Raw genomic sequence first — 12,104 nt, forward strand, 5'->3', positions numbered from 1 at the left:
AATCTCCTCTTTTCAAGGGTGTGGCCATTTTGCATCGTTGGAATGTGCTCCGTGTTTGTAACTCATACTGTACGTCTGATCCCCCACATTGATGAAATACCACAGACAGAAATCTCTCTCGCTCGAGTCCGTGCTTGTAGCTGTCGTGTCGTCGTTTCTCTCCAGAGACTGTCAGCTACACGAGAGAGAGCAACTAGTCATTAACAAGTCACAGTAAATTTCACTTTACTCCAGTGTTCATATTTGATGATGATGATAATGAATCATTAACTCACATATTTTGGTCTTACCCTCCCATGGCACTTCTGTGCATCAAAATTGCTATATTCCCAAAAAAACCCAAAAAAAGTCATATAAAAGCAGAATTTAACATGCAGACTGTATACATGGTTGATTTTAATCATGCAAAAACAAAGCAAAACAATCCTACTTGGAAGAATGTCAACAACAAAACGGAGAATAAATTCAGTTTAATTCAATTCAATTATTTAAATCTGTAGTAAAACCATTATAGAAATATGGAAATTTTTTGGGTGTACTTCTGTACTTCTTTTCCCAATTATTAATGAGGAATGAAATTGTAGTGACTTTTATTTGTTTCAATTGTTTTGGTTTACTTGGAAGATAAACAATTTAAAAGCAGGATTAGAACAGTTAGAGGATAAAAGGGTATATATATATTTAAAAATGGTAATAAAATTAAGACATATTTGTTTTTAAGATTCTAATTTCAAGGTGACTGTGATTTGTCATTGCACTGTCAATGTCCTGAAGCTACTGTTGCTCTGAAATGAGAGTGGAACAAACACAAGTAGCATCCTGGTTATGATGACAAAATCAAAGATGAAATAATGCAGTTTTATATGCACTATGTAGCACACTATGTATCCTTCAACATGTTTTTCATTAAGTCTACTCGTGGGCATAAATCATCTTTTTATGGTAGGCCTATATATGGGAAGTGACATGAGGAGTGATGTGGCAAAGATGAGCAGCAGGTTACTGAGTGAACAGGAACACGGTCATTAAACTGCAGGACTGAAGCTCTCATATACTGTAGGAGGCATCCACCTTGCAGCATTGAATCCCCCCTATAGCCCCAGCATGCTGCTCTGTAATTACCTCTTAACTCTTGTTAAGAGTTGTAGCCAGAAAGAGAATTTCCTCATCCTTTTATTAGCACTAATGTTAATACAATAATAATTAATCTTTAGAAATTGCAATATGCCAAACTGTCAAATAGAGCTACAATGATTAATTGATTAATGATTAATTGATTAGTCCCCTTTTTAGTTCCCTTTTCAGCTTGTGTCCCCTTAAAATAAAGCAAAGTGTAACATTTTGCGACGTCTACCAGTTAAATGAAAGAGGGCTTTCTGAAAAATCTGAATAACTTTTAGAGGCTTGAGGAGATAAAATACAGTAATTCACAATAAATAAAGCAAAGGTTTGAGGAAAGCTTGAAGAAAAAAAAAGAAAATTGTGTGTCAGAAATATGTTGTTTTTTTTTCTGCTGTCCCATTCTGTCCTATCATCTCATGACCCTTTAGATTAATCCAACAACCCTTTGTGGGGAAGAATATTAATCAGCAATTATTTTGATGATCAATTAATCGCTTTGAGTCATTTTTTTTTTAGAGAAAAAAGCCAAAATTCAGTCGTTGAAGCTTCTTAATTGTGAATATTTTCTGCTTTCTTTAGTTTTCTATGATAGTTAAGTGAATATCTTTGGGTCGTGTATGTCACTGTTGGACGTCTTTATAGACCAAACAACTAATCGATGAATCGAGAAAATAATCGTCAGATTAATCTATAATGAAAATAATCGTTACTGTCAAACACAGCCTGCGATTTATTCGGGTTATTATTATTTTTTTTTTATTATTTATTCCTCTCGCTGGGGGAACACGATGTGCTGGTTTCAGTTTCTGGGGACAGTTTATACAAACGGACTGACCGGTGCGAGGCAGTCATTCTGCTTGTAATCACAGTTTAACGTAAAGTTCACTTTTATAACTTAGGACATAACTACATAAGCAAAATTCAGATGATATTTTAGACTGTTACACTTGTAGAGGAGGATACTTGATGTTGAAGTTAGTTAACGTGTAAATATTTGTATCAATATGGCGGCGCAGCTTTTCTCTGTAAACTGACCAGTGTTTTGGAGACGAGTCGCAACAAAGGTTTGTAACTTACCTGTAATTAACTCAGTGTTACATTCAAGACATTTTGTGTCAAGGTTGCAAAGAGCCTGGTTAGTTTATCCTTGAGGTGCATTAGCAGTTAGCTTGATTGTTAAATGCTGAAGTAACGAGTCTGCAGTAAGTTAGCTTCTTCAGCTTAATGTGGTTTAGTTTATATGTGGTGTCTAACTTACGATGTAATATCTGCCCTTTTCTCCAGACAATGTTACTAACAGCTGGTCGCCTGTCCAAAGTGCTGCAGCTCACCCTGGCGGTCATCAAACCAGATGCTGTCGCTCATCCTGTGATGTTAGAGGTGAGCTCAAACTACCTCTCTATTATTATCTGTTATTATCTGTTATTCTTATAAATCCTCAAGACGCTGAAGTCAGCTTCTGATTCGGGAAAGTTAAGGGAAACATGCTATGAAAACTGAAAAAATGGCGATTTGACTGATATTTCTCCATCCAGACCACATTAGACCAGGTCCAGATCCAAAAACCTCTATACTTAGACCTGTAAAATCTGGACTAGATTAACAAGGAGACTCCAGAGACTCACAGTTTCAGATTTGTGAAACCTTTATTCTGTTTGTGAAAAGTAAAAAATGGATGATATCACAGATATTTCTCCACCCAGACCACATTTTAACAGGTCCAGATCAAAAACCACTATACTTAAATCCGTCAAATCTCAAGTTTGAACCAGCAATGCCTAAAGTGATAATTCAATTATCAAAATAGTTGCTGATTAATCTTCTGTCAATTGACTAAGCGATTAATTGACTCATTGTTGCATCTTGTGTTCACAGAGTTGAGGTTCTTTGTGCCTTAAGTTATGTCATAAGGACAATATTAAACATTTCATTGATAAACCAAGTGGCTGTATCTTTTTAATAATTTATTATTTTGGTTAAATAAAAAAATTATAAGGAGGAGTGGAATTTTCGTTGACATGGCCTAAACATGCTCCACTCTCACTTTCATTTATTTCAAACTGTAAAGAAGCGTCATTTACTGCCTTGATAGATTCACAAGCCCAGAGGCCTCAATGTCATGAAAACTGTGTCAATCATAAAAGAGAAGAATGTCTTTTTTAATCAAAATATTTTTCTATAGTTCACTGAATACCTTCGACTACATTATGGCACAACAAGGTAAAAACAACCTTTTCCTTTTTCTTTCAGGCTCTTCACCAGAGAATCCTGGACAACAACTTTGTCATTGTTAGATGCAAAGATCTGGTGTGGAGAAGACAGGACTCTGAGAGGTTTTACGCTGAACATTCAGGTGTGGAAACATCTCATCTATATTGTTACACTGCAGTTACACAGTAGTGACTCTATCCGAGCAAACAAATGCGTCAACAGCCAACTTTAGCAGACGTGTGTAGGTTAAAACAAGTGATTCATCGGGTACTGTATTATTAGAACAACCACACTCTGACATTTTGAAAAAACACCTTCTTGTTGTAAGTCGGATAATTGAAACTCATGTTTCTGAGTCAGACAGTGAAGAACGGTATTTAAAATAATTATGGATTGTGCAGAATTTTTAAGAAATATTTTAGAGTTGAAAAAATGTTAAAAGTTCTGATTAACTTGCTTTTGTTTTGCTTTTTAGGGCGATTCTTCTATCAAAGACTTGTTGAATTCATGTCAAGGTAAGTCTCCATGCTGTCATTATCATAGATCCCCAAACAATTACCGTGTTGATTAATTACTGATGCTATTATGCATTTGGATAAATGTTGTTTTCTGTCTGATGTATTGAAAATGGAATAAACACATAACCCACTGGGCTGACACAGATAAAGTCCCCTTAGGTGATTGCTCTCCTATTTCATGCTCAGCAAGTCACCAATTAATAATCTTCTGAAACATCACAGCAGGAGTTTCAATTAACAGCAGACTGCCGTGTTTAGCACACACCACACACCTGTAACAATTGTCTGAAAATCGCCATGTAGCCTGCCCGCATTAGCTTTTATTGGCTCTGCGTGCAGATTACAGAAGGTGCTCACAATCACATCGCCATTTTTGTCTCGTTGCAACAGCGAATCAGTAGTTGCTACAGCAACCTTTCTCTGGGTGCTGTTAGAGTTATTGGAAATATCTTCAGTCTAGTCAAGTTTGAATCAGCGAGTGTCCAGTGCAAAAAAAAAATCAAATGTCTCTAACAGCCGGATAGGGCAGGGAATGGCTTCCTCAGTGAATGTGTAGCTTACAGGACATAATATTTAACCATAATTCATGACTAGTCCATTCATTTTTATTCATAAAGCACAATATCATAAGTTATTAATTTGTCTTGGGGGGTTTATAGTCTGTACGGCATATGATAGCCTCTATTCTTAGACCCTTGATTTGAAGAAGGAAAAACTCTTTAACAGGGAAAATTTTGAATCACTCCCAGGATGGACAGACATGCAGTAGATGTGTGTACAGAATAAACCAGAGAGCAAAATGACAGTATTGAAAAACAGGATGACGAAATGAACTTGATAACACAATATGAAGAATATTTTTGGCAGGACGTCGAGCAACCTCCAGGTGCCTTTAAACAGATGGGACCTGAGCCACACGACCTACTCAAACTTCTTTTCAACTCTTTCCCACAGTGGCCCAATGCGTGCATATATTTTAGCCAGAGAGGATGCTATTCAACACTGGAGAGAACTGATGGGACCTACCAAAGTGTTCAGAGCCAGATACACCTCCCCTGCCTCCATCCGGGCGCAGTTTGGACTCACAGACACACGAAACACAACTCATGGCTCAGGTATGAAGTTATATAATTATACAATAAGGTTATTTAGAATTTAAAAGGGTCTAACTCCACAATACTTCATATTTAGGCCAGCAGATTTACAACATGTCTGACAGCCGTGCATTATGTCACATGGGCTGTCAAATCTCATACTGCAGGTTAAACACTGACATACAATTGCTCTCTGTAATTGTATCACAGAAACACAAAATTCAGGCAAGTTGCATTGCAAAATGTTTGCAAAAGATGTGTCAACATAGTCTACTTTGGTGCATTGTCAAAATAATCCATTTTAATCATTTACATTATTTTCAGTAAGCAAAGCTTAAATCTATTATTTGAATCCTTTGTTGTCTTCCTGTACAAACAGATCTATAGACTGTGGTTGAAAGCCTGGTTGGTGTTTTGCATAAAGATGATTAAGAAAACATCACATTTCTAATCTCCAATTCTCCTTTCCCAGATTCCGTTGAGTCGGCCCAAAGAGAAATCAATTTCTTCTTCCCAGACTTCAGTGAGGAGGAGTGGATGGAGAAGGAAGAGCCGGCGTTCAGATCAGGACAGATTCATTATGACCATCAAAAACAGATCCACACACTCTCAGAGCAAAGCTGACCTCAGAGCTGCTGTTACGTTTACAGATCAACAGCAGCATAAGGACTCTGCAATTATTTATCCATCCATGTGAAAATGCAACCTGCCAGAGCTGATGCTACATATTATATGTTATTTATGTCAGTACAAAGAAAACTGCATGTTCGTTGTTCACCCAAATTCCTCAAAGTGCCATTGTGTCCGTTTCATGTTTGTGTCATTAAAACCGACTTTCCTTGAACATATAATATGAAGTCATTTAAAATAAGAACCTCACATGTTTTTGTTTTATTTATTCTCAGGATAAAACACAAATGACAAGAAAGTCAGACACTGTGTTGTACAAAAACGACGTAATTTATTAAGACAAGTTTTACATGAACACAAACTCCTGTCCAGGCTTCACTGTGAATAGTGCAATCATCACAATCAGATTCAGCTTCCTGAGCCATACAGATATTAAGACAGCAGCAACTACATGTTGTATATCAATGTAACAAAACTACAAAATATTTATCATTTGTGAATAATAAGTAATGTGAAATAGTACTGTACTTTCCCCTTAAAGGCATCTTCAAATGATTTCAGCTCATTAAAGAAATTTGAACGTGCTACGTAATTATTTTCCTCCCATGGTCATGAAACAGGCTGTCTGTTGTGATATATTACATACTGTACTATGATTTACTCATTTATTTTTGGCCTGATACCGCATGTACTGTTAAATGTCATGTTTTGTATCTTCTCTGAATCCAAAATACAGTAAAACATTGTTTTAACTGGCACCATAAAAATATATCTTACAGTATTAACTACAATACAGCCTAGTGAATGTTTTTTTTAAGAACAAATGAGGCATGATTTCAACATGATGATCTAAACTTGTACAGTTTGACGTCTCAGAGCAAAGTCACACGTCCTCTTTGTGCTTTCAGCCATCAGACCTTTAACTTTTCTCCACCGACGGTTCATGTATTTCACTGTCGTCGTCATTTTTCTTTGGCTTCTTCCTGTCTCCGTTGTGTTCAGGTGTTTTGTGCGGCCACCTGTTTGAGGGTCTCCACGGGTTTCATAACCTCGTAGGTGGTGAGGGACTTCTTCACCTTTCCGTTCTTGTCCACCTGATGGATGCTCTGTGTCACTGTGATGGTCACCTGCTTGGTGGACATCCGATTGTCCTGCCATTTTGTCTGTAAACGTTGAAGAATTTATGAAGGCACGTTATTAAAATGCAGCACCTGACCTCTGTAAAGTTTGTTTAAATTGCAACTTGTGGCACTGAACAACTGTACTATACTACCTGAGCTACCCAATGTGTTTTCAGCCATTTTTTTCAATAAATGACTATAAAATAAAAAAGAGTGTTTTGATGTGCGAAACTTAAATCCTGTCAAAAATCTAGGAGACAGATACTTACAATCTCCTCAGTGTGTAGGACGCTCCTGCGCTGCACTGTGGTACCAGATGAGGCTAAAACCACCTCCTGGGGTGGGGAGGCGAGTATTGCAGGGGGGCTGCTGGGTTTCACGTCGTTCAGACTGGCTTCAGACACAGCCGAGCAGACCTTCAGGTACGCCTGAGCAGGAGGAGGGAGGCCGTCCTCAAAGAAATCTGGAACTGTAACATAAGAAAACCTCAGTTTTGACCCTTGAAGCCACTTGTAAACAAGATATTTTACCAGCTTAACGATCGATATGAACCTTGAAAACCAGAAAATACTGAACATTCCTTCAGTTAATAGACCAAACATACAGTGTCTGTCCAAACACACTTCACCTGCAGTCTGTGAATATCTGTGTCATGTATCTCTGGTAATTGCCAACAAAGTCCAAGTATGTCTGGGATTTACAGAGCACACATGAACATGCTCGGTTTATGTAAGAGGCCCACAGGCTGTTGGGTGCTTGACCTTTATAAAAACGTGTTTGCATGTAAAATAGCTGCAAACAAGGCAAGAATATCCAAACAATGTTCTAATTAAGCCAGATAACAAAAGAGCAAAAATGAAAAACATTCAAGGGGCTGAGGGAACAATAAAGCTAAAGAGACATAGTATTGTACATAAATTGTTAAAAAGGAAACAGAAAAAAAGAATTAAAAAAATTACTAACAGTAGGAGGGATCTTATGGTATTTACCTATAATGATAATTATGTTAAAAATATCAGATAAACCTTTTGAGAGATTATTCATATTGTGATTTTAAATATGGAATTAGTACTATTTCATTTGCTGAAACTGTGTTTTTTATTTACAAGCAGTAAATAACACAGCTAATTAATTCTGCCTCTCTAGCACAAAAAAAACAAAAACATTTTCTCACAACCTTTGAGGCAGATTAATTGCCATTTATTTACCTGTAATGCATTCTTTCAGCTTTGGACACGGTGGTTAGGTTTATGTATGTGCATTAAGCTTTTATTCATTATTACTATGGTTTGTTTTGATTAATTTAAACCAAACAATGTCACCAAAAATATTGTATTTCTGCCTTATTTAGCTCATTATTGTAAATTAAAAGCACTTCTTGCTTTGCATGTCAAAGCTTATAGAGCTTATAGCTTATAGAAAGCTTTTGGGTGTATTACTGCCACCCCTACAACCAATTTGACTAAAGGTGTGAAGCAGTGAAGTTTGAGGAATTATGGGACATATTGAAGTCTGAATACCTCTAGGAGGCAGTATTTGGTGGAGTTAAGTGTACTGAGTGTTTTACATATACATGCGGTATATTTCAGCGATGCATGTTAGTATTCAAGACCACACGTGTTTTCAAGTCGCTGATGATGCAGGTGGTATCTTTTTTACAGAAGTGTGACGTTCTGCATGGTAGGATAATAAAAAAACAAAAACATTACCACATCTAACAGATGTACATAAATGTTACATTATTGTGGGACAACAGTTTGATACAGCTGCTGATTCATTTGTCCATTTCTGAAGCTGTTTTATCTCTTCGGAGTGGAGCTTTGCTGAATTTTGTCTTCACAATTACATCAAGGCTACTCTGCCTGCATTGACTAACAGCTGTATCTGTTGCCATGAGAGCCAAGTCCTGTTTGAGCCCAGTGGCTTTTGATGTAGCCTATTATGCCCATTTACTGATTCACCACCTCCAGGCTTCATAGAAAATGCAGCTGCAATTCAGGAGAAAATCCAGACAGAACAGAATTACAGCTGTATGTAGAGAGAAGCACAAGAAACTAAGGGCACACCACAAGAACAAAGGTTTCCAGAGCAGACTGGTTTGTCTGTCACTCATACTTATGTCACACACAATCCTTCTACAGCATGAGGGAGGGTCGACATGACCGCTTTTCATCTTCAGTTCAATTTTCCGTGTGGATAATGGATTCTTGTTGCAAAACCTCTGAATTTGTGTTAGAGGATTTTTCCTACAGGGAAGAGCAGAGAGACTAACACATATAAGGTGTCACACTTCACTTTGATGTTAAAGAGTGAAAAAGGACCACCGCTGGCTCATTACTTATAGAACTCTGACTCTAACTGAACTCTCGGAAAAAATGACTGTTTTAATACAGCCTCAGTCTGCAAATATACCATATTCTGCCTAATTGAGCTCTAATTCATACAACCATGTTTGTATTATTCATTTGTTCATCAAATTGCTGCCTGTTTCTGTCAGGAGATCAATGAAGTTTTCACTCATCCATCCTACGCAGCCACACAGTAATACATTCTTCTTACCAGGACTGATTGTTTTCTCAGAAGTGAAGCTGGCCTCAGAGTTCTCGGAGGGGATGCTCTGGATGGACGACAGGGGGATGTCAGCGTCCGTGCTGGTCAGCCAAGTCGACTCGGTCTCTTTGGTCCAGCTCTCCAGGTAGCGAGGCTCCAGAGCGTCGGTCCTGCTCCCCCCACAGCCCATGGCTCTGCCTCGGGGTGCCTTCACTTCCCAGCTGGATGTTCCTCAGAACTGAGAGAGGAAACTGGAAAGAGATTGACACAGCTGGGTATGAAACAGATCATACAAAGCTGTGATATTTACTGAGTGAACTGACCCAGTTTTTTGCCTCAAGACAGAAAGACTCATAAAAATTAAAAAACTACTTATTTTTTTAATGTTACCATAACAAACACTGCTAAATGATAAAAATAAATTTAAATGATTAAGGCTATTAATAGATTAGTTGATTAAGAGAAAAAGAATAAATGAATTGTAATTTTTAAGCCTCTTTCTCCTATGTGGTTGTAAACTGAATATTTTGAGGTTTTGGACTGTTGGTTGGAAAAAAGAAGCAATTTGGAGATTGTCATCAAATTGTTTTATGCATTTTCACCCTTTTTCTTACATTTTATAGATTAATTGAGAAAATAATTACCAGAATCATCAATAATAAAAAGAATTGTTTGTTGCAGACTTAAAATAAATACTCTTTACCTGAACAATTGACCAGAAATGTCCAATACTTACAGCAGAGCACACAGCTGTGGGTAAAAACGAGCGCCCCTCATAAGATTTGGCTCCAGTTACGTCTGTCCTTCACAGAGCAGGTTGAGTGGTTCCATCTGTGTTAACCCAGTCACATTTACATTTCTCCATCAGTGCTTGAAGGCAGCATCTCTTGATAGTCAGTTAGGTCAAGGAGTCTGTATTACACAGGAGCCGTTGGATCCCCACAACATGCAGTCACCTGTATGAAAAGAAGAAAAGGAGAGAGACTGGTGGTAGGTAGGGCTTTAAGTGAGAGCCAGACGACATATAGTGATGGAAAAGCATCCTTTTGTGTCTTTATGTGACAGACTCTGACCCACTAAGATAAAGGTTTTGCTCTGCTTGGTATACAAAAGACACTAAATCAATTACTCTTCCTATCTATCTATCTATCTATCTATCTATCTATCTATCTATCTATCTAGAGACCTATTATAATTGGATATCACTGAATATCATGACAGTACAGCCACAGTCTAAACCACGGTTTAATCACTGATCAGTATGGATTATTGAACGCTATTGAACCTCGTTTCCCTTGAATTAAACGGTAATGAAGTCTGAATTTTATTGATATATTGAGACTGAATGATCTCTACACGACCAGATCGTTATAATACCTGGTTTTCTTATTTGATTGGCTTTCCCCGGACAGGTAGGTTTAAATAAGTGGCATCAGCACATCCATGATGGTATAAAAGCGATGATATAGACGCAGTAAATGCTCACATAAGCTTTTTTTCCCCTGCAGTAGCTGTCGAAACACTGTCATCACTACAGGCCATAAGAAAAGACCAGTGGCAGCGTGAAATAAACGGAGATTTTAAAAAAAAACCCAAAAGGATGCGATGGTCTAATGACAAACACGCAAACGACGCGGATGAATGCAGCTGATGGAGAGAAAGCAAACAGCGCACAGTGACACAGACGCTCATGATGAGGCTTACTGGTGATGGGGACTCGGTGTTTTTTTGTCTCGCTCCGGTGCTCCTCCGTGTCGTCTGCCAGCCTGCCGGACCTGTAACATATTGTCAGTAGTGGATTACCTCAGCTGTTGCCAGGTAAACTTTAAAATATAGCTACAGGTCCTGTGAGGTGCTTGTGCAGTGACATGTGGATACTTGATTGAAATCCATTCAGCAAACTGCATTTTGGCCCAATTGCATGTGTTAATAACCAAATGACACTAATAAGAAAGTCACACAATTATGAGTACTGATTGATTTCTTTTAGAGTTTTAACCCTCCTGCTGTCCTCGGGTCAAAGTTTTCAAATGTTTTGATACCAGAAATACGAGTTTCTTTCATCTAATTGCCAGAAAATAACTTGATGGATCCATATTATGCTCTTCGCAAATTAATATGACCAGACCACCACTGGGTGGTGCAGTGGGGCAATGGGTCACACTATTGTGCTTTCCAGCAGATGAACATACACGCACACGCAAACACACACACACACACACACACACACACACACACACACACACACACACACACACACACACACACAACTTCAAAGCTACAGGTATGCAAACCTGATTTCATCACAACCTTTGATTTACCTTTCCCTACATTTCTGACAATTTTTTATTTATTTTTACTAAAAACGAGATATAATTTCATATTAATGAGGTCTATTGACCATACATTCCAAGAGGCAGAGTTAAAGTTGTGGTGATGAGTTGGAATGAAGTTGGCTAAGAGGTGTAACACAGAATTGGGTGATAATTTATACTTTATGCTTTATAAATAGTCAAACCAGACTGGGTTCATTTTGACAGCACATCCCGAAATGTGTAGGGAAGAACTTCAAAGGCGATTATTGCTTTGCACTTTTCATTTATTGCCTATTTTTTACAACCTAACTTTGTGGAAAGGAGAAGGGGAACAACAGGTTATGGAGAGTCCCTAGGGAGCACTTCACATGTGTCAGTAGCTCAGCTTTATCTCTGGGGAACACCCCCAACTCCGGGCGTGATGTCCAAATTAGGAAAGGTGCATCATGTAGCAGGAGGATGTGACTCCCCTTGTTGAGACCTGCTGATAGTTGTAACAGCAGAGCAGAGGAGAGATGCTGAGATAATGATATAACCAACCTA

At 38.1% G+C, this 12,104-nt stretch overlaps 2 protein-coding genes across 3 annotated transcripts in view; one reads left to right on the plus strand and one right to left on the minus strand.

Annotated features, from left to right (window-relative positions):
• The first annotated feature begins 1,917 nt into the window (after positions 1-1,917).
• nme6 (NME/NM23 nucleoside diphosphate kinase 6) lies at positions 1,918-5,789 on the plus strand. The gene is made up of 6 exons (XM_042390059.1): positions 1,918-2,186; positions 2,407-2,502; positions 3,373-3,475; positions 3,809-3,848; positions 4,806-4,966; positions 5,418-5,789. Exons 2-6 carry the CDS (start codon positions 2,410-2,412, stop codon positions 5,567-5,569), a joined length of 549 nt encoding a protein of 182 aa, XP_042245993.1. The 5' UTR covers positions 1,918-2,186; positions 2,407-2,409; the 3' UTR covers positions 5,570-5,789.
• baalcb (BAALC binder of MAP3K1 and KLF4 b) overlaps positions 5,684-12,104 on the minus strand; it is a 105,584-nt gene continuing 99,163 nt past the window's right edge. The window contains exons 6-10 of one of the 2 annotated variants that reach the window (XM_042390060.1): positions 10,951-11,021; positions 9,983-10,202; positions 9,256-9,497; positions 6,966-7,165; positions 5,684-6,738 (exon numbers count right to left, since the gene is read on the minus strand). In XM_042390060.1, coding sequence (XP_042245994.1) covers positions 6,574-6,738; positions 6,966-7,165; positions 9,256-9,436 — 546 coding nt within the window. In that variant the 5' untranslated portion in view covers positions 9,437-9,497; positions 9,983-10,202; positions 10,951-11,021 and the 3' untranslated portion in view covers positions 5,684-6,573. The other variant, XM_042390061.1, reaches the window with a different exon arrangement.

This window comes from Thunnus maccoyii, chromosome 17 (genome assembly GCF_910596095.1).
Source record: "Thunnus maccoyii chromosome 17, fThuMac1.1, whole genome shotgun sequence".
NCBI classification, from domain to species: Eukaryota; Metazoa; Chordata; class Actinopteri; order Scombriformes; family Scombridae; genus Thunnus; species Thunnus maccoyii.

What these genes read in the sequence shown, in the direction of transcription:
- nme6 (XM_042390059.1), top strand. Translation starts at nt 2,410, where the DNA reads ATGTTACTAACAGCTGGTCGCCTGTCCAAAGTGCTGCAGCTCACCCTG. An exon ending in GTTTTACGCTGAACATTCAG is followed by an intron (nt 3,476 to 3,808) that starts GTGTGGAAACAT and finishes TTTGCTTTTTAG; the next exon opens with GGCGATTCTTCTATCAAAGA. An exon ending in AAACACAACTCATGGCTCAG is followed by an intron (nt 4,967 to 5,417) that starts GTATGAAGTTAT and finishes CTCCTTTCCCAG; the next exon opens with ATTCCGTTGAGTCGGCCCAA.